This window comes from Carassius auratus, unplaced genomic scaffold, assembly GCF_003368295.1.
Source record: "Carassius auratus strain Wakin unplaced genomic scaffold, ASM336829v1 scaf_tig00042620, whole genome shotgun sequence".
Classification (NCBI taxonomy): domain Eukaryota; kingdom Metazoa; phylum Chordata; class Actinopteri; order Cypriniformes; family Cyprinidae; genus Carassius; species Carassius auratus.
Genome location: NW_020526727.1, coordinates 5,086 through 27,592, shown reverse-complemented (window position 1 = coordinate 27,592; position 22,507 = coordinate 5,086). Strand labels below are relative to the sequence as shown.

The 22,507-nt window shown below is 36.7% G+C and overlaps 1 protein-coding gene across 1 annotated transcript; it reads left to right on the top strand.

The window, feature by feature from the left end:
* The first annotated feature begins 9,939 nt into the window (after nucleotides 1-9,939).
* LOC113085975 (cadherin-related family member 5-like) lies at nucleotides 9,940-19,061 on the top strand. Its single transcript, XM_026255310.1, has 14 exons — nucleotides 9,940-10,119; nucleotides 10,851-11,038; nucleotides 11,989-12,051; nucleotides 12,181-12,270; nucleotides 12,389-12,478; nucleotides 12,715-12,816; nucleotides 12,893-13,075; nucleotides 13,292-13,382; nucleotides 13,471-13,568; nucleotides 13,874-14,080; nucleotides 15,086-15,199; nucleotides 15,305-15,371; nucleotides 16,057-16,232; nucleotides 18,435-19,061. The coding sequence occupies exons 1-14, from the start codon at nucleotides 10,038-10,040 to the stop codon at nucleotides 18,888-18,890; spliced, it is 2,007 nt and encodes a 668-aa protein (XP_026111095.1). The 5' UTR covers nucleotides 9,940-10,037; the 3' UTR covers nucleotides 18,891-19,061.
* Nucleotides 19,062-22,507: the final 3,446 nt, after the last annotated feature.

The window sequence follows — 22,507 nt, the reverse complement described above, 5'->3', positions numbered from 1 at the left end:
TTGCGTGCTTTACGTCAAATTTGTTCACGTGTCATTCGACAACGGTTGGACGAATCAACTTGAATTCCATAACTTTTTGCCAGCATGATCCGAAGATGATCTGAGCCAATTTTCGTGAAAATCGGACTAACCGTCTAGGACGAGTTCGAAAAAGTAGGTTTTTCGAAAAATTGAAAATAGCGAAAAAACTAAACCTTGCGATTTTTGAATTTCGGGATTCATTCGACTTGGCTTGAGCCAAGGATTCAGAGGAAAAAAGAATTTCCATTTTCTGGCTTACGGTTCAAAAGTTATTAGCATATAAACATTGAAAGTTTGGACAAGTGGTGGCGCTAGAGAGTTGGAGATAGAGACTTAAAATTTGCTATAGTTAATGGTGGGACTGTCCTCTATCAGTGTGCCAAATTATACAACTTTCCCGCAATCGGTTCTATGGGCTGCCATAGACTTGCGGCGGAAGAAGAAGAAGAAGAAGAAGAATATAGCTGCAAGCAGCAATCACGGGGCCAAGCATTCCAGCGGCAACATCAGGAGCTAAGCATATGTAGCATCAGACCAAATGCAACAATGAATAATGAAATTAATAATTGCATGATTGTAATTGAAATGGCTGAAAATCGTTAATAAAAGTTCCACAGCGAGGAGCTAAGCATGGCATGGAGCATCAGACCAAATGCAACGAGTAAGAAAAGCAATTATTGGAAGAGTGTAATTGAAACAGGCAGTAATCATTTATCATTTTTGGAAAATAGGTGGCGCTGTAATCAAATCGCTTTGTTGTGTTCTGTGGGAGGTGACAATGTTGTGGGCAATTTCTTTCAAAATACTTACAGACCTTTAGGGCAATGAGTCGAACATGCCCACCGAGTTTCGTTCCGATCGACTTCCATTAACCTTGTCAAATAGGTGCTTAAAGTTGTTTGGCCAATGGCGGCCATGTTTTTTAAGATAAGTGAAATTCCTCATAGAGCACTTGTGCCACATTGGGCCATATCAATTTTCAAGTTGATTGGATCAACGGTTGCTTAGTTATAGCCATTTGATTTTTTTTCATCCTGTAGCGCCACCAAGTGGCAGATATGGAAAAAAAATAATAATTTGACTAAAGTTTTTGTTCATGCATATGAGTTCTGAGTTTGGTGAAGATATCTCATTTTGTTCCCGAGTTATAGCCTTTTTCGTAAAATTGGTCCACGAATTTGAATGTTTTGGGTCACCGGGTTTTTTGTTCAGTCTTGATCAAACCACTGCAATAATATTCTCTGGACTCTCTAGATCAATAATTTTCAAAAATATGTTGCATTTTGTCCTTTGGTTAGCTATAAGAGGTCATTTAGGAAAGGGCCGTGGCCACATGTAACCTAAAGCCTATAAAACTGAAACAAAAACTCAAAACTTTATGAAACTTGGTTATAACATGTGAAAGATGACCCACCAAGCATGCAAAGTTTCATTAAGATCAGAAAATAGCTGGTGCTATAACAGTTAAAATGGCCTAAAAAACAAAAGATTTCTGTTGTGAATGGCATTCAACTGCAAAAAAAAGGGGTAATATAATCACACATGCATTAGATCTGTATTTTTTCTAAACAATCATGCAAAATTTAACAGAGATTAGGTAAAAGAGAACACTGTAATTTTTATAAAGCTTCAAAACCCAGTGTTGAATAAAAAATTGCAATTATAAACACTAGATGTCACCGGAAGACCACTAATGAGCTCACTAAAGACTAAAACATTACAGTTTATGGGCTTGTTGAGGGATTCATCTAGAAAAAATGTATATTACTATTATTTAATATTACTGTTCAAGCATTTCAGATCACATTGAGTCAAAGTTTACCAATTTATTCATACAGATATATCTAATGTTTATAATTATGCCAGATTATGATTGCAATGAAACCTGAAAAATGACATAGAAGCCCATAAAAACAGAAGACTTGCAATAGGTTTTATCACCCATCATTTATTTTAATTATCTATATATATAACAAAATGTGTGCATCTGTGTGTGGGTTTAAGCATGCTTATTGAGTATTAATATAGTAGTTTAAACATTTCATGTTTGTGTGTGTCTGTAATTCTGTTCTATTCTTTTACTGTCAGCCATATCTAGGTTATTTAAAATCAGTGCAGTACTATTATCTAGACTGTGAAATTATACATAAATTGCGTATGCTTCTTTGGAATGAAATTAAGACAACATATAACAGTTATAAAGGTTAAAGAGACAGTGTTGTATGATAAATTGCATTTACGACCACTAGATGTCACTGGAAGACCACTAATGGGCTCACTAAAGACTAAAACATTACAGTTCATTGTCTCGATGATTGATTCATCTAGAAAAATATATATTACTATTATTTAATATTACTGTTCAAGCATTTAAGATCACATTGAGTGAAAGTTCAACAATTTATTCATACATGTATATCAAATGTTTACTATTATGTCAGAATATGAATGCAATGAAACCTGACATAGAAATGTAAGAAAAGAAGTCTTTCTGTGAGTTGTGTGTCACCAATAATTTATTTCAAATATCTACATACAACAAAATGTGTGGGCATGTACTTCTCTCTGTGTGTGTGTGTGTGTGTGTGTGTGTGTGTGTGTAATCATGCTTATTGATTATTCATATAATAGTTGAACCATTTCATTTCTGTGTGTGAGTGTCTGTGAGCCTATTCTCCATGTTAGACAATGGCACACACAAGTTTGGCTTAATTACAACAAAGCTTTGCAGAGATATAGCCTCAGACTCATTTTGTGAAGATGCCTGACATCTGAAGCAGCGCTGTACAAAAACGGTTTCGTCTATTGACACGAAATCCATAACTTTTTGTCAGCACGGTCTGAAGATGATCTGATTCAATTTTGGTGAAAATCAGACAAACGGTTGAGGATGAGTTTAAAAAAAAAGGTTTTCAACATGAATCAAAATGGCGGACAGGAACTTTTGCTTAATATGACATAATTGGTATGTATGTTGTCGGCATGTCCCAAGGAACATTTTGAGACATGTTTCATGATAATAGGCTAATGCAATCAAAAGTTATTAGCATTATTGGAAATGTAATAATTAGCGGTTATTGATTGGTTTATTACTCTTGACCAATAGGTGGCGCTGTGACCAAAATGATGTGGCGTGGTCAATGTGATGTGACAATGTCACATATTAAGTTTTGTGTAAATATCTCCAACCTTTGCAGAGATACAGCCTCAGATGCAGTTTGGCATCTTTCCAGCAAATTCGTTGGTACGCTAATTGAAAACGGTTACGTGTATCGACACAAATTCCACAACTTTTTGCCAGCATGGTCTGAAGATGATCCAAATCAAATTTGGTGAAAATCTGAGCAACGGTCTAGGAGGAGTTCGAAAAAGTAGGTTTTCAACATGAATCAAAATGGCGGACAGGAAATTTTGCCAAAATTGACAAATGGGGTATCGATGTTCTCGGCATGACCCAAGGAATCTATCAACATCAGTTTTGTTACAATAGGCTAATGTATGCAAAAGTTATTAGCATTTTTCGAAAAATCGTTATAACTATTGACCACAAGGTGGCGCTGCCCCCAATTTTTTTGTGTACATTCAGGGCATGGAGCCGGACATTTTTGTAATTATTTGCGAAACGATACGGAACTTCATTCTTAAGATACAGCAATTTACAACTAAATTCAAAATGGCCGACGCCCAAAATGGCCGAATTGGGAAAATTCGGTATCATTCGACTCGGAATGATGCACTGAATCTAAAGACACCACTTTTGTGATTTTTTTGGCAAAACCGTTCAGAAGTTATGAGCAAAAACATGCATTTTTCATATCTCCTGACCACTTGGGGGCACAGCGCCGAAACACTGCAGGTAGTCCCAGGGAATGGTTGTTATAAGACCCACCAAGATTGGTCTCAATAGGCCAAACCGTTGCGGAGATATAGCCTCACGTTCACGTTTGCGTGCTTTTCGAAGAATTCGTTCATGAGCTATTCGGAAACGGTTTGAGAAATCAACTTGAATTCCATAACTTTTTGCCAGCATGGTCTGAAGATTATCTGATTCAATTTTCGTGACAATCGGTGCAACGGCCTAGGACGAGTTCGAAAAAGTAGGTTTTACGAACAATTGACGATAGCGAAAAAACTAAACCTTGCGATTTTTGAATTTCGGTGTCCATTCGACTCGGCATGAGCCAAGGAATCACAGGAAAAAAGAATTTTCATTTTGTGGCTTACGGTTCAAAAGTTATTAGCATCAAGTTTTTGAAAGTTTAGACAATTGGTGGCGCTAGAGAGTTTGAGTTAGAGACTTCAAATTTGCTACGGTTAATGTTCAGACAGTCCTCTATTAGTGTGCCAAATTATACAACTTTCCCGCAATCGGTTCTATGGGCTACCATAGACTTGGGGTGGAAGAAGAGGAAGAATAATAATAATAAATATAGCTGCAAGCAGCAATAACGGGGCCAAGCACTACAGAAGCAAGCTTCAGACGAACGGCAGGAATGAGTAATTAAGACGGTTTTAAGATTATTTTAGGCAAAATGGCTTAAAAACAATGAACACAACAACTAGTAATAGGATTTATTGGCTTATCACGTGTAACCAATAGGTGGCGCTGTTACCCAATTAGTGTGGAATGGTCAGTGTGAGGTGACGATGACACATACAATGTTTGGTACAAAAATGTCAAAGCTTTGCAGAGATACAGCCTCAAATGAATGTTGGCATCATTCCAGCAGATTCGTTGATGCGCTAAATGAGAACCGTTTCGTATATATGGAAGCGAAATCCATAACATTTTGCCAGCATGGTCTGAAGATGATCCACGTCAAATTTTGTGAAAATCTGACTAACGGTCTAGGAGGAGTTCGAAAAAGTAGGTTTTCAACATTAATCAAAATGGCGGACAGGAAGTTCAGCCAAATAAGGAAAACTTGGTATCTATGTTCTCGGCTTGACCCAAGGAATGTACTAAGATCAGCGTCATGTCAATAGCCAGATATTTTCAAAAGTTATTAGCCTTTATGTAAATTGAGTTATAACTTTTGACCACTAGGTGGCGCTGTTTCAAAAATTTTGAGTACCTTCAGGGGATGGTGTTGTTGGCACATTCTGAGTTTCGGAATATAACACCAATGCATTCGTTTAGTATAGCCTTTTATTTCACATAAGTGCATTGAAGTCAATGGGAATTTCATGTTTTGTTCTATTATAGCGCCACCAAGAGGCTCAGTCCCACCATTTCTTTTATGTGTCCTCAAAGTGAGCCCATACATATGTGTGTCAATTTTGGTGAAAATATCTCAATTCACTTCAGAGTTATAGACATTTATATGAAAAAACACGTAAAAAATGACTGACTCTTGACTTTGATTGAATTGTACTACCCCTTACTATCAATATTTTTGCATTTGGGCATTGGCATATAGCTATCGACCTATGTTTCCGAACTTCTGACGGTGGTTTCGTCTCGATCAGACAAGCGGTTTCGAAGATATAGCCAAATGTTTTTTAAGCGCTAAATCACAACGCTACACAAACCGTAAAGTGAAACCTAGCATGTTTGGGATTGTAGGACTCGGTAAGGATTCAGGAGTCTAATTCGATGAGTTTCGTGAAAATAAGTCGACCACACCCAAAGTTATAAGCATTTAAAAAAAGATGATCACCACTAGGTGGCGCTGTTTCGAAACTTCTCACGCTCCTTCAGGACATTGTGTTGATGACCCATACCATGTTTCGTAACAATCCGTTGATGCGTTCTGAAAATACAGCATTTTAGCACAAAGTTCAAAATGGCCGACAGTCAAAATGGCTGAAATAGTAAAATTGGATATCAGTCGACTTGGCATGTTGCCCTAAATCTAACAAGACAAATGTTATGATTTTTGGACAAACTGTTCAGAAGTTATAAGCAAAAATAGCAATTTTTCATATCTCTGGACCAGTAGGTGGCGCTGCGCCGAAACACAGCATGTAGCCTCAGGTCATGCTTGTTATGACATGTACCAAGTTTGGTCTGAATAGGATAAATCGTTGCAGAGATACAGCCTTACGACTGTTTTTGTAAGCGTTATGTAAAATTTGTTTGAGCGTTTATCGAAAACGGTTTGACGAATCAATTTGATTTTCATAACTTTTGGTCAGCACTGACTGAAGATGATTTGGTTCAATTTTCGTGTGAATCGGACAAACCGTCTAGGACGAGTTCGAAAAAGTAGGTTTTTCAAAAAATTCAAAATGGCGGCTATATTTATATGACGAAAAATGACGTCATAGGGTGCAATCGAATCGGCATGAGCTCAGAAATCAGAGTAAAAAAGAATTTTGTTGATTGGCCTCACGGTTAAAAAGTTATTAACAAAATTAAAGTGAAATTTTGGACAGTTGGTGGCGCTAGAGGGAATGTCTTAGACACACCAAAATTGGTGTACTTAATGTTGGCACTGTCCTCTATCAGAATGTCAAACCAAAACAACTTTCCCGCAATCGGTTCTATGGGCTGCCATAGACTCCCAGTCGGAAGAATAATAATAATAATAAGAACGGGAACAAACACAATAGGGTCCTACGCACCTTCGGTGCTTGGCCCCTAATAACGCCAACAAACACAATAGGTGCCTTCGCACCTTCGGTGCTTGGCCCCTAATAACGCCAACAAACACAATAGGTGCCTTCGCACCTTCGGTGCTTGGCCCCTAAAGAAGCAGAATAATAATAACGCCAACGGAAACAATAGGTGCCTCGCACCTTCGGTGCTTGGCCCCTAATAATAACAAAAGAAAGTGATGTAAGCAGGCACAGAGGAAAAATTGGATGACAAAAAATGTTTAAATTTTAAATAAACTTCTTTAATTTTAAATTGTTCATAAACTAGCAAGATCATATTCTGTACTGGGGACAGACATGCAGTAAACCTACAATATTATACATTATCAATTTGTAGGAACATCCGTTTGTACTGGGATCCATATACTTAAATGTTTCTCAGTTTAAAAATACACTTAGTTGAGTTTTTTTATTTTTTAAGAAAAGATCTGAAAGGTAGTATTGGCTTTAAACCTGTCTTTCATAATGCACTTTCTTTTTATCAGTTAGGTCTATGCGCAATTATATAACAAGATATATATTACAGTACAGTATATTAGCCAGATTACTTCATTTGGTTGCTGGAAGATAACCTTTTACTGTAAGTGAAACCTACGCCAACTAATGACTAGCTTATTGCACGTGTAAAAAAAAACCCAAAACAACAATAAAACAACAACGAAGAATTAATTTCTGTTTTTGTGATGCTGTTAGCTTCTTTCAGTCATTAATTCATAGAAGCACTTGAATTTGCTTAGTGTTGTCACAGTGTCTGGTTTGTGTTCCCTGGGTAACCACTAGATGTCCTCCTTCCCCACGGTGTCTGTCACTTCTTGAAACACATTCCCCACAATCTCTGTCTTCTCATTGCACTCAGCTGTCACTAATCATTAATCATTGCACTCAGCCCATTCCCCATTAACGTTTGTCATTTCCTTGTGTATTTATACCCTGTCTGTCTTAGTTTGTGTCACGGAGTCCTTATGGTTATCACTTCCAATTCGAAGTCTTGTTCTTGCCGTGTGTTTAGTGTTTGTTTATGTTTGGATTGGTACTTTGGTTTTGACCCCTGCCTGGACTGTTTACGATTTGGATTACCCCTAATAAAAGACATACCTGCACGTGGAACTCTCTCTGTGTTTTCCTGTATCCCGGTCGTGACAGAAGGACTCCGTCAACACGAGATCCAGCGGTATGTCGGTTGATGTTTCTTCCCCAGCCACCGAGCGGGAGAGAAGCAATCAGCTTGAGAGAACCCGCTTGGTCTTGTTTCGCGGGACCAGGGGAGGTCGCCGAGGAGGGAGTGGTCGAGAGGAGGCTCAGCATGGCTCTCCACCATGGCCCCCCTTCGACCCAGGGCTCGTGTGGAATGGATCAGAGCCGCCGTCTCACCATGGCTGACGGAGAAGGGAGAGGAAGTGCACGTCCGCCGAGCCAGCCCATTGACACTGCACAAGATGGCCGCCGGTCCAGAGTCATGGCACAAGATGAATCAGGGCTAGTCACCGCTGACCCTCCAGAGTCAGGGCTAGTCACAGATGACCCTCAAGAGTCAGGGCTAGTCACTGATGACTCTCCAGAGTCAGGGCTAGTCACCGCTGACCCTCCAGAGTCAGGGCTAGTCACCGCTGACCCTCCAGAGTCAGGGCTAGTCACCGATGACCCTCCAGAGTCAGGGCTAGTCACCATTGACACTCTGGAGTCAAGCCAAGTCAGCGGTGAAATTCATGAACAAGGTCAAGTCACCATTGATCTTCATGAACAAATGCAAGTCACCAATGTTCTTAATGAGCAGAGTCAGGCCACCAATGATCTTCATGAGCAGAGTCAAGTCAGCATTAATCTTCTGGAATCCAGTCTAAACACCATGGGATTACCAGAGCCTCTCCACGTCTCTGTGGAACTACCAGAGCCTCGTCATGTCTCAGTCGAACTCTCTGAGCACCCACTGATCCTGTCAAGGCCACGGAGGCTACCCTTAACTTGTTCATGTTCTATGTTTCAGACTTGCCTAACCAGACTTGCTCTCCTGCCAGTCCGATCCCACTGTGGTGGTCTTCGGCGCCGCCCTGGTGGGCTACGGTCTTGACCACACGGTTGTGGTGGTCTTCTGCTCCGCCCTGGGGGGCTACGCCTTGGAATCCTGCCCGGTCGGCACTGTCCTGGGTCCCTGAACGCCCTGACCCACCCTGATCACCCTTGTGTTGTTGTTCACTTCCTGTCCGTGTTCCCCTCTGTGAGCCTGGCCCTCCGTCCCTCCCCGGTCCACCTCCCTCCTGGTCTCCCTGTTTTGTGTTGCACTTCTGGTCTCTGTTCCCCGCTTTACATGTTCCTCTGGTCTCTGGTTTCCCCATTTATTTTTTTTTTTACCTGGCCCTCCGTCCCTCCCCCTGAGCCTCCACCTGTCCACCTCCCTCCTGGTCTTGTTTGTCAGTCATGTCTTGGAAGGTCTGGTAGCCGCTCCGTAGTGAGGGGGTATTGTCACAGTGTCTGGTTTGTGTTCCCTGGGTAACCACTAGATGTCCTCCTTCCCCACGGTGTCTGTCACTTCCTGAAACACATTCCCCAAGATCTCTGTCTTCTCATTGCACTCAGCTGTCACTAATCATTAATCATTGCACTCAGCCCATTCCCCATTAGCGTTTGTCATTTCCTTGTGTATTTATAACCCTGTCTGTCTTAGTTTGTGTCACGGAGTCCTTATGGTTATCACGTCCAATTCGAAGTCTTGTTCTTGCCATGTGTTTAGTGTTTGTTTATGTTTGGATTGGTACTTTGGTTTTGACCCCTGCCTGGACTGTTTATGATTTGGATTACCCCTAATAAAAGACATACCTGCACGTGGATCTCTCTCTGTGTTTTCCTGTATCCCGGTCGTGACAAGTGTGCATTATTGGTTTATTTAAAGATGACAAAGTTCCCCATTTATGGCACTTTTCGTTCAGGAATATAAGCAATAAGACAGCAGCTTTGCTAAAATATCAGCCTAAAAATCTTCAGTATTTATATTTTTTTCACCAAAAAAACAGTGTCCAATACGATTCTTAATAGGTTTAACTTAGTTGTATTTTATAATGTTATGTCTAACATTTTAAGATGGCCTGAACTTTATAATATTTTAGAAACAGCTCTTACGCTAACCATCTGCAACCAAATTGAAAATATTGTTTTGTAAACATCGTTCTTCTTTGTGATCATGGTTTATGAGATGTACATGCACATGTTACGCAGCTGTGTTCATATCAACGAGGCAAAAGTCCACTTGTGCTCATCTTTATAGCCAATAAACCGAGATAAGCGTTCATCTCAAAGGTTAGCTTGAAGTCTGTTTCACACATTAGCTATCGCTCACAACTGCTTGATGGGAATTGAATTCACTTGGGAAAAAGGGATTTGTCTTCGATATTCCTTTATTGATCCATCACCTAACAAGAAAAATGGATTTGAGGCCTAAAGGAACTACTGCAGTTTTTGTTCTCCTGGTTCTTTTCACATTCTGCAAGTTCAGTGAAACACAAAGTAAGTGCTGAAAGCTTGTGAATGAAAAATCTTACGTAATCAGGATTGGTTTTGTAGGCCGAAACAGCTCAGAACATGACATTTCTCTGTTGATCTGGTTATACTTGGGAAAAACATGATTGCTTAGACTTCCAAAACATAAAGACAATTGGAAATGTTGGTATTCTTTAAAGTATTAATATTTAAACTTCTGTAAATTTGTTATGGTTCCATAAGCATCAATGCAATTGTTTCAAAAACAAGACATGGCTGATTCAGGAAATTGATCAGTTTTATTATAATAGATCATATTGAGTGAACAATGTTTAAGTTTAATCACCTTTTATTTAAAGATGTGCTTATGTTTTACTATCAATAGATTTAAATTCTCAAAGGAATGTCTTATTTCAACTTTACACAAAACTCGTATTTTACATAAATAGGAAGTACAAAAACACACTCCAGAAATATGTACTTAATCATGTTTTTATTTTTATCTCCCTTCTAATTTAAGATCACTTTGAAATGCTTAAATTTAAAAAGCTTACTTATTAAAAAAAAAAAAAAACCCTACCTTTGGGAATTTCGTTTTGTTTCTTTAGAAGTTGTTGTTTCATTTATTTTTTACTGTTATCTTGAAGATCAAAAAATTTAGCTTTTTTTTTCTTCATATTTTCTAACAATCACATTTTTTCAGTGTCAACCTGGACCATTCATGGCAATATTATAACGATTTTCTCTGAATGACACAGATCTTTGCTGGGTGGAAAACAATGTAGCACTGTTAATTTTTTTTCCGGAAAACAACGAAATTGGTGCCACGGTAACAACACTCACCGCTGAGGCAGGGGTGACGGCTACAATCACTCGTCAGGATCCAGAGGGTCTCTTCAGCCTCAACGAATACGATCTCATTGCTGTAACTGTGCTGGACTTTGAGGTTAATTCTGTATATCTTACGAAGAGTCTGGTTTTGTGTTCAGCCAATAAACTCTAAATGTATAATTTTCAATGCCTGGGGTGTACAAAGTACATACTTACTATTTTAATATTGCAAATCCATTTTTCATATCTTAATTTAAAATAGCCAGTAAAATATTTTTCAATTAAATGAAGTGCTTTATTTTTGTAAAGAGATGTCTCTTCACTCAGCACAACTTAGTCTTGATCTAAACTGCTTTTGGTCATTTTCTCAATTACCACTTAAAATTCAGTAAGTTTGAACTTATATTTACACTATAGGCCTGTTGCAATAATCAATATATTGTCTTATCGAGCAATATATGTGCATGACTTTATTAATTTATCAATTTTTGGTGACTCAATATACTGTATCACCAATTATATTTACATTATATTTATTTTGCAGCTTTTTGTATATAATGTGGTGTAATTATGTGGTGCTAGTTCAAATATAAAAAATGCTTCTGCAAAAAAAAGTTATTTGTGCATTTTGTACTTAATTTGCACTTTTTGTTACAAAATGTTTATTTACTATTTAATCAAGTTTTTTAATGTATCTAATATCCTGATACTTAATTTCCATGCATGATCTAAATATTAAAAATTTACAGTTTGTTGTCATTTGCAAATGTGTAGCCCTTCTTGCATTATTATGCTGTAACATTGTGATTATATATTAAGTGGGATAAAATGGTCTTTAAAATTAAAATAATATTGCTTATTGCAAATATTTCTTGGGTCATATATTGCACGACAAGAAGTTGTTATCACGACAGGCTTAATTTACACATTTACGTTTCATTATTTTATAGCTCAAATACAACCCTACATGTTTCCATTTTAATATTTCAAAGCAACCACTTAGATCCATTTGAAATGCTTAATGTAGAAAAATGACAGACCTTTTGTGTTTTGTGATTTTCTTAGACATTTGACCCCAACAAACCTCATGAGGTGAATATTGAGTGTACAAGAGCTGAGTCTCCCTCTGTGAGTAAACTATTTAAATGGACCTTAACAAACATTCTTGCATTGTAGATGTTTTATTTAACCTTAATTATTTTCTATATGTTTTAATGTTGGTTATTTATGTCCAGCATGTCATATTTGTAATTTCAGACCACACTGAATTTGAAAATAGTCGTGGAGGATAGAAATGATAATCCACCGGTGTTTGCACAGAGTCAGTACACCCTTGATGTCGATGAGGTACTTTGCTGATGAACTTTTAATGTTGCTTATTCTGTACAACTTATTTCTTTTATTTTTGTTTGTTTGTCTGATCAAGGCCATTTTCAAAATCTTAAAGCTTTACTGATTTTTCTAGTTATCAAAAGTGGATACCAGTGTTGGCCTAATCACAGCAACCGATCCTGATAAAACTGCTAGACTTTTCTACCAACTGGATTCTCCTGAGGTACAACTGTGTTCCCATTACACTTTCTGAGACAACAAAAACCCCAAAAGAATGTGTACAGAGTTTGTATGTCATGGCAATCACAACTGTTCTGTTGGGAACGATGTTCTGCAGTTTCTTCTTTTTGGAATTCTAAAAGAAAATTACCTTGGAATGTTGGTTCCAAATTTTTAGAGGAATTCCAAAACGAATCCCATTTGAAATCTTTCTCAAACAAGGCCTTTGTTCTCTCGCAGGGAGAATTTGACCTGGAGACCAATTTCAATCCCAACATTCTGGTGACAAAAGTGCTGGATTATGATAAAACTAAACAAGTCACAATGACACTATATGTGCAGGTGAGTTTTGACGCTGGTTAAATGTCCAAAGATGCTTTCTTTTTGTATAAACTACTGTCATTTGATGACTTTTCAGGACACACCGATTGGATCTAAAGCTGAAGCCTCCCACACTGCTTCAACCACCATTATAGCCAACATCATAGACATTGACAACCGTCCACCGTGGATCCAGCCTTGTACAGAAGCCGTGTTGGGCACAAGCAAAGTGTGCATGAGCTCTGGTTATGAAGGGACTGTCAACTTAAATGAACAAGCGGTGGGTTTTCTATCCAAAGCTCTTGTAGATAAAGGTCTGATGTTAAGCTAAACCTGTTTAAATGTTACATAGTTATGATTATTTCAAACTGCCACAACAAACACCAACATTTCACACATTATAAAGCTGACTAATGAATGCAGAAACATCAGGAAATGTCTCATTGGATGAATTTGTCAGTCTTTTTGAGTATTTGAATGTTGTTGTACACCACAGACAGGTCCTTTGTCCTTGAAGCCAGGTCCGGTCCTGGCCATTGATGGTGACACAGGCAGGAACGAGCCCATTGGCTATGCATTTCTTGGAGGTGAGATATTTTATTGCCCTTTTGGGTTGAAATGAAGAACTTTGGAAGGAGTCAACTGGTTTTTAATGGTACATTTGACATGTTCAAGGAAATAAGGATGACGTATTTCAAATCGACAATGACACTGGGAGCATCACAATGCTGAAACCAGTTGGGTTTGCAGGACCGATTGTCCTTTCAGTCATGGTAAGAGAGAAAAAAATAACATTTATAATAATGAAACCACTGTTGTTGAATGTTACGTACGATCAGAAGCTTCATTTTAGAGCCACAGTATTCTGTAAACTCTTAAAAATAAAGGTTCTTTATTGCCACTGATGGTTCCTTGAAGAACTTTTAACATCCATGGAACCTTTCCATTCCAAGTTTATTTTATTATTAAAATCTAAGGAAAATTGTTCTTTTAGGAACTGTTCACTGAAAGGTTCTTTGGGGAACCAAAAAGGGCTCTGTAAAAACCAGTACAGTACATTTCCCCTCTGTCTTCTCAGGCGTATCAGAAAGAGAACGCCGATCAGTTTGCCACCGCTACTGTCATCCTGAAGGTGGTGATATCCAGCAAGTTCCCTCCGACATTTGTGAAGCTCAGTTATGAAGGCTTTATCTCAAAGGATGCAGGTCTGGACAGTCTGGTTCTGGAGAGCAAAACGTCCAACAGACCCCTGAGAGTCCAAGCTACAGATAAAGACTTTTCTGATGTAAGAACTCAGGGATAAACAGCATTCTGGTCTGTGCATGCGTTCAGATCAAGATCCATACTGTCAAGCAAGATTAGTGAAAATGACTTTAAATCGGAATTCATTTTTACTCAATCTTTTGTATTGGTTTTATAGACATTTCAGTTCATTTTTGCATAAACTGTTGCAATGAAATGATTTGTTTGTAAAACCATTCTCATAGAAACCATCATGTTCAATTCAGTGTACATTAAGTTTTGCATAAATTCTTGGATTTAATATTTTGTAAAACAGTTCTTACATATATTGTGGCACTGAACTGAACAATTTGTGCCAAATATTGAGTCATGCCTAAAGCGATTTCTAAAAAACATTTAAAAACATACAGTCCTATGATAATAAAGACCAAAAACACCAAAAACACATCTTTTTAAAAAACATGCATAAACTGTTGCTTTGAAATCAATATACAAAAACATTCTCTCAGAAAGCGTCACATTCAATTCAGTATTTATAAAACCATTCTTATATGTTAATTCTTGGATTGAATTTAATAGTTCTGTTTCCTACATAAATTGTTGCACTGAATTCAATGCACATTTCACTGAATCATTCCGGAAAACACTGAAATGCACTCAATTCAATGTTCATAAAACATCTATACATGTAAACTTATTCACACTCTTGCATAAACATTAACTGAATTATTTAAACATTAAATTAAGCATTTGATTGAATATTCTTAAAAACTATTTTAAGTAAATTGCATTAATGGTTCATGTAACCATTCTTCAAACAATTCAGTATTTATAAAACAATTTTTAAAAGTGGTAAATTCTTCGACTGAATTGATCATGAAGCCATTATGTAAATGGTCACATGGAATTCAATAAATCATAAAACGGTTAACTAAATCAATGCATTCAATTTATTAAAAATGTTTTTATATAGATTAAACTCATGTTTTATGAATGAGGCCTAACTGTAATATTTCTGGTGTTAATTGCTGGATTTCTTTCTATGTAGGGCTATAATCCTAACCTCAGGTTTGAGGTTGTAGCTGGCACTGACTTCTCAATCACTCCAGAGGGTTTCATACTCATGGCGAAGACGGTTTCACCAGGCACTGTACATTTAGAAGTAAGACCTTAATATTTCATACAGTGTTTAATGCTCTTTTGAGATTTGCTAAGCTTTACTGTGTGATTCGAAATATTTATGTCCATATTATCCAATGTGACTCAGATGAGGGTGGTTGACACAGACAATGAAGAATCAAGCACCGCTTCACTTGTGGTTGAAGTCACTTCAGGTAAGACCAGACCATAAAATACGAATGAATCTAGCGCTGTGCTAATCACACGTAATTTACTCAAGGATGCATGCTTTATGCTATTGGACACTTTTGGATAATGGCTATAGAGGGCTGCAGTGAAGACGAAAGTTGACCCTGGTTTCCTCAACAAAAACCTATTAGGATTTTACTTTTACTTTCAGCTAACTAAATGCTAACGTAGGCTGTAAAGAAACTACACCATGGTCGGAAGACGTCAGGATCACCACCATTAAACTTCAACAACCTTTAACTTAAAAACCATATTCCCTGAAAGTTTGAGATTGAATAGTTTGGAAGAGTGAGTAGATGATGATGTTTAATGTCGCTGAAAACCTCTGTAATCCCATTTAGACACTTGTTGTCCTTTGTAAAGCCAAGCTTCTTAAAAATCAATTTTTGTCGTAGAATGAAATATCTTGAGCTTTTGTTAACCACAGACCTTACTTCAGGCATTTAACCAAAAAACCCATTGACGGGCTAAAATGCTAACTAAATGCTAACTAAAATGCAGCTCTCTATAAGGGTGTGCACTCATGTTTGGGAAAACACATTACGCATGTAATTCAAAATGATTGCATTTGTGATATTCCAGCAGTTTGTGTGTATCGTTCTGGTTAACCCACCTTAAGTATCTCCAAAAAACATGTTTTCTCTCCCTCAGGGGGACAGCAGGTGAAAGCAGGCGAGTTCAGTTCGGGAGATATGGCGGCTGTAGGGGCTTCTTTGGCTGTGGTTATCGTTCTGTGCTCGGTTTGCATTGGACTGATGGTGCACCGAATCAAGGGCCATAACACAGACTGGAAGAAGATTTCCGAGGCTAGCGCCTTCCGTAGCACAGTAAGTTTCCATGCACAAAACTGTCAAACTAAGAAATATTCCAGGTTATATACAAGACAAACTCTTTTATTTAAATCTGAAATTTCATTCTGAATTGAAACATGGTTAAAACCTAATTGAAACGGTCACGTATAATCTTTATCATTCAAACCATTCTTTGATGTAACCGGCATGTTGAATTTATTAATTATTTAAAACAAATTGTCAGATTGAAGAGAACGTTCTCATGTATTTGCACAGAATTGAAACATCCTTAAAATGCTGCTTTAAATTGGTTGGTAAAAGCATTCTCATGTAAATTCACAACAGAAATGTGCAAACTATCAAAATGTGCAAAGGTTTCCAATTTGATTCAGTGTTCATAAAATTATTATTAAAGTTAAAACAGTTTGTAAAAGTATTCAGATTTAAATGGTCACCTTCACTGTTTATAAATCTATTTTTAGTAGGGCCGGGACTTTAACGCGTTAATTGAGATTAATTAATTACACAAAAAATAACGCGTTAACTAAGATTAATTAATTACAGGAAAAAAAAATCCCGCATTTTTAATAACTTATTTTTGCACCGCGGAACGTTTCTCACTGGATGAGTTTCGGCGGGACCGATTATACTGGAGCACCAACTAGCGTTCGCTTATAACCGCAGCACATCGAGCCTCAAGTATCACCTCAACGCAAAACATATAGCAGCTAGCGTGGACTTTACACTTTATGTTGAACTATGTATTATTTTGTTGGTGCAACAGTTTATGTTGAACTCTTTATTGCTTTGGCCAAGGTTATTGAGAGTTGGACTTAGTATGTTATGGCCTCTGAAGCAACAGAGAGATGTTTTCTAATAGTCAGTGTTTCTAATGTTCTGACTGTAATTGACAGTATTGAGTTTTACTTAAAAAAAACACTTTACAGAAGGTTCCAGCACCTATAAGCTTCCTGAATTTCTGAAATGTACTATTTCTAAATTGTTTCTAAATATGCTATTGTCACACTTAATGGCAAAAATTGCACTGGTCTGCTAGACTTGGTTGAACAAAAATAAACAATATTTTGTTGCTTAAGCTTATGTATTCAGTCATTATTCAATGGTATACTATAAATCCATGTGAAAAAAAATTACTTCTCACTGTTCTCAGGTCAAATATTTATCTGCGATTAAAATGCGATTAATTTCGATTAATTAATTACAAAGCCTCTAATTAATTAGATTAATTTTTTTAATCGAGTCCCGGCCCTAATTTTTAGGTAAATTTTTACAATTGAATAGTTGAAAAATGCAATAAAAGCATTCGACGTAAATTACCTCATTTTTTTAAAGTATTGTTTTCAGTTTTTAGAAGTATTTTCACATTAACCGTCCGTCACATTGATTTGAATCGTTTTTTTAAAACTATGCCTACGTGTTTGGATCTAATTTAATAGTTGATAAATGTAATTTCACATAAATTAATATTGTATCAAGTCTTGTCATGTTCCAATTTTTATCAAAATGATATGTTTTCATTTCTGACAGAATTAAAACGTTCATAAAACCATGAATGTAAATTCTGAATGAACGTATTTGTTCACATTCAAGGTTTCTAAAACCATTCCTGTGTAAAAGTTCAGATTGATCTAAACAGTCTGTAAAAGTATTCATAAACTGTCACCTTCATTGCTTAAAAAAAAACAATATTTTGTTAATTTTTCGAATGGTTTATAAAATCTTTCCACTGTATATTAATAGCTGCACTGAATCAAATCAGTTGTAAACCAAATTGTTACATGTTCATAAAACCACTCGTTCATATTGAATCAAATAATTTATAAAAGCATATAAATGTAAAATGTCACATTTCACGATTTAAAAAACCATCCATGCATACATTTTTATAATTATAATTATAGTTTGTAAAAGCATTCTCAAGTTAAATTCTTATGGATTCAAATTATTTTTCAAATAATCACATTCAATGTTAATGTGAACACTTTTTGTATCTAGAGCATATTTGAGAGTATTTTTTATGACTTGAATTTAATCGATCATAATAAAACTATTCATGTAAATTCACACTGAATCAAATATCATGCATACTATGTTCATAAAACCATTATTAGAGTACCTCAAACTTTATAATGACAACTATAGGTGAATCATTCCATTAATATTAATACTTTCTCTATATCTAGAGCATATTTATGAGATGATGTTATCTTTCGACAGCTTGGTGGAGGCTCGGGTGGTCCTAAAGTGGGTGTACAGTACTGCAATGAGGGCTTCCAGCTCGATGCTGATTCTGGAAGTGTTAACTCTAAGTTAGCTGCAGACCTGGAGAACAAACTGGAGTCGGGACTGAACAAGACGACCCCCAGCGCCCTTCTCCAGACCACCAGCAGCCCTCCAGTCGACTCCAGCAGCCTGGCAGGGTCAGAAACCATCGACAGCGAGAAGGAAGTCAAACCCATCCTGACCAAAGAGCGGCGCAATGAGGAGGGATACAAAGCGGTTTGGTTTAAGCAAGATGTCGACCCCAGCACCAAAGAGGAAGTGGTCATCATTCCCGACGCTGGTGAAGCGGATGCAGGCCACGAGGAAGATGACGACACCGAGGAAGAGGATAACCTAAGGACTGACATGGATTCGGACGATGAGGACGGACTGATGACTGATGATTTGTAGACCTCAGATTGCTTTCTCCAGTGCGACAACTGCAAAACACAAGGACTTGAGTTCAGCTCAAACGTTAGACACTTTAGTTTTATATGTTTGTGTTCCTGCATTGCATTAGCAGCGCAAGGTTGTAGGTTCGATTCCCAGGGAGAACATGTTAGGTAAAAAATGTTAGCCTGAATGCATTGTAAGTTGCTTTTATCCAAAGCATCTGATAAATGCATTCATTTGGTACAGTAGGAGCTTTCAGAGATTCATTATAAGTTAATTTCCGTGTTTTAAAGTCTATACAAATGTTTTCCTTTTTCATATTACTTTCTGTTAGCAAGTCTGTAAATATGGTGCACAAAATTAATTTAGTTTTCAGTTTCTAGCATGAAAGGTCAACGTGAAATCGTTTGCTTTCTAAATATATGTTGCTGGTTTTTATTGTGAATGATTCATCACTGCACATGATTCTGAATTATTTTTATTTTTTTATGTCACTCAGAAATAGATGGATGTAAAATGGGTTGTAAACTGTGTTTCACGTTGACTATGTGCTGTGTACAAAAACACTTTTATTAATAGTAAACCGTTTAAAATGTAAATTGTTTAATGTCAGTTCTTTGTAGTGAGAAAAAATAAACAATAATTAGTTAAACCTGGTGTCATTTATTCTGTCACCAACCTGAATTTCAAGATTTAAAAAAAAAAAAAAAAAAAAGTGCTTATGTTTCGACCTTTTTTGAAAAACAATCAACCTCATGGTTTACTTATAGTTATTAAGAGAAAGTAACATTTAAATGGCATAATTTGTGGCATGTATAACGAGACAGTTATAACAACCTTGTGATGTGAACTGTTTGTGACATTACAGTGGACTTTCTCATAACCATGCACAACGCTCATAAATTCTTCTATAACAACCTAGATAAGATTTAATGATTAACCCGAGGACTGTGATCCATCTGTGAATGCAGTATTATTAGTTTGCATGCTATTACTACTGTAATCTATATCCCAAATAAACACACTGGAACAGATCTTTACAAATGAGTCTGACGAAATCAGTCTTCAAGGGTCATATTTCACCAACACAAAACAAGAATTCTTTTTTTTTTAAAGAAAATAAGGCCTGTTTTGGACCATTAAGTTTAAGTTTTTGCATTGACCTCGGACCAATGAAAGTGAATCCTAAGCGGTTCACCTAGACTATTCACTCACTGATACTTATATGCCAAAATGTCCCTTACATAAAAAAAAAAAGAAAAAAATACTATGTACCATAGTATTATTTACTATAGTACTATAACACATGGCATTTTTTTTTTTTTTATTAATGGGAAATAGCTCCATCTTCAGGGACAGATTTAACTGTATCTAACAAAACCTGGGCTGGGGACAAAAACTAAAATAAAAATAAGAATTCAATTAAATTAAAAAAAATTAAAGAAAGGCAAAGTTGAATCAGAAGTGGAGCAAGTAAATATTGCCATGACAGCAAGTCTGCACCAGGGATATTTAAACACGTTTAAACAAAAAAAAAATGGTTTGAATTACCAAAGCGACATTTTTCATTTTATTTTTGTTTAACTTGATTTACTAAAATAACTAACACTGAAATAAAATTGAATAAAAATAATATAGACTTTCAAAAAGAGAAGGTTCCAACAAACTGCAATCAATTCTGAACATTTTACACATTACTTAGACGCCCTCTACTGGAGAAACGAACTACGTGCCTATATATATATATATATATATACAGATTAATGAGTTAATCTAAATTTCACAAAACGTTCTCATGGCCTATTTGACTGAAAGAAGTCACACGAGAACGAATGAGTTTTTAGCTCTAGTTGCTTGTGCTAGGCATCTTTATTGACACTGAGTTGCTAACATGTTCTTTTGCAAAAAATAATGAGATAAAGACACTGAATAATCACTTGTGACATGTTTTGAAGCATGCTAGTTGGCAGTCTGCCCTTGTTACGAGACAGAACAATACAGACAGTTAATGAGGAGACCATGGGAAAGGACTTCGGGAGTTGGGAGGAAAACACCCTCAGATCACCGGCTGGAAGTCTTGTAAAAATGCAAGCTTTGAGTGAGATGGTCAGATGTACTGCAGGTATCTTGGCTCTGTTGTCTTCTTGCAATAAAGTCAAACTTCTAGAGACCCTGCAGAGGACACATCCCTGTTTGCACCGTCCCAATGCACTACATTTTTTTTGCATCTTGTGTTAATTCAAATATGTCAAATGTTCTATTCATGTAAAGTATTAATGTGAAGTATACAGTATATGTACAGTTAGGTGTGTATTATATGTATTTGATTACTCTGTAAATAGGTTTATATAGGTTATCTGTTTGCACAGATTATATAGCATAAGTAAATTTACATGGGTTATATTGTATTTATTTCTTTTTCATAGGATTGTGCGTCTGTCTGTATGTAGCACTGTGGTCCTGTGAGGCACAACATTTCGTTCTCTTGTATGTCTCCACATAGCAGAATGACAATAAGGTTTGCAAAAGGTATGCAATGCTGCCTGGTCTCAAGAGAAGTGGGGTTTGTTTGTTTATTGGTGTGTGTGTGTGTGTGTATTTGGGTTTGCATGGGAATAAATTGCTTCTATATGTAAAATGGTTTATAGTGTGTTTTATGGTAAGGATTGTGCCCCAAATTACTCAGACATGCCATGAAATTAATTTGCTTAAATTTTGTAATCTGTTGACAGCGATGTGTGTGTGTGTGTGTGTGTGTGTGTGCATGATAGTGTTCTTCTCTCTGTCCATCTGTAATTTTATCAGTAATGTATGTATATGTGTGTTCAGCTGCTCCTGAGCCCCAGAAGGACCTGTTACACCCATTTATAATAGTCACACATATTTGTTTTAAGTCCTAGAGGCCTAAATGCATATCTTAAAGGGCAAACATAATCATTGAATGTGAATTCTGTCACATCTACAAGTTTATGACGCCACACTATACATATATAGATTTAAAAATACAAAAATGCAAGTATTTTCTGTCATGGTTTAGTAACACTTTCCTAGCAAAACCGAAATTGTCCATACTTTCGCGTTCTCGCTGTTATACGCTCGGGGGCGCTATTGCAAATGTCCTGAATGAGTCTACAATCACCCGATCAAAAACACAGACGAGGAAGACAAACACAAGCGCTATCAAATGTAAGCAGATGCAAAAATAGATGAAAAAATAGGCCATCATCAACAATAAACAGGATACACTGTAAATGAAAACCTGCTTGATGTTACCGAGTGAAATGGCGATCCAGAAATTGGTAAGACTGTGAAGCTTTAGGGGTGTTGCTGGAAGTATTTTTGCATATGATCCAAATGTAATGTTAGCGTTTTATAAAAATGCGATTTTCTTCATCTTTTTTGTAAAAATGTTGCTTTTTTTTTTTATGAAACTTACCTACATTCAAGAGTTGATAAAAGAAGAATGCTCGAAGCAAACGGTTTTTTTTTGTTTACAAATCAGAGCTCTGTACTTTATTTTGAAGTATTGTATGTTTACATAGTCCTACAACAAAATATTCAGAAGGACATGCGATTTTTCATCACAAAAAAACCCTAATAATTCAGAATCATACAAAATATCTTGAGTTTTGATT

Coding starts and splice junctions, on each gene's coding strand:
- LOC113085975 (XM_026255310.1), top strand. CDS start 10,038: ATGGATTTGAGGCCTAAAGGAACTACTGCAGTTTTTGTTCTCCTGGTT. Junction 13,076..13,291: donor TCAACTTAAATGAACAAGCG/GTGGGTTTTCTA, acceptor TGTACACCACAG/ACAGGTCCTTTGTCCTTGAA. Junction 14,081..15,085: donor CAGATAAAGACTTTTCTGAT/GTAAGAACTCAG, acceptor CTTTCTATGTAG/GGCTATAATCCTAACCTCAG.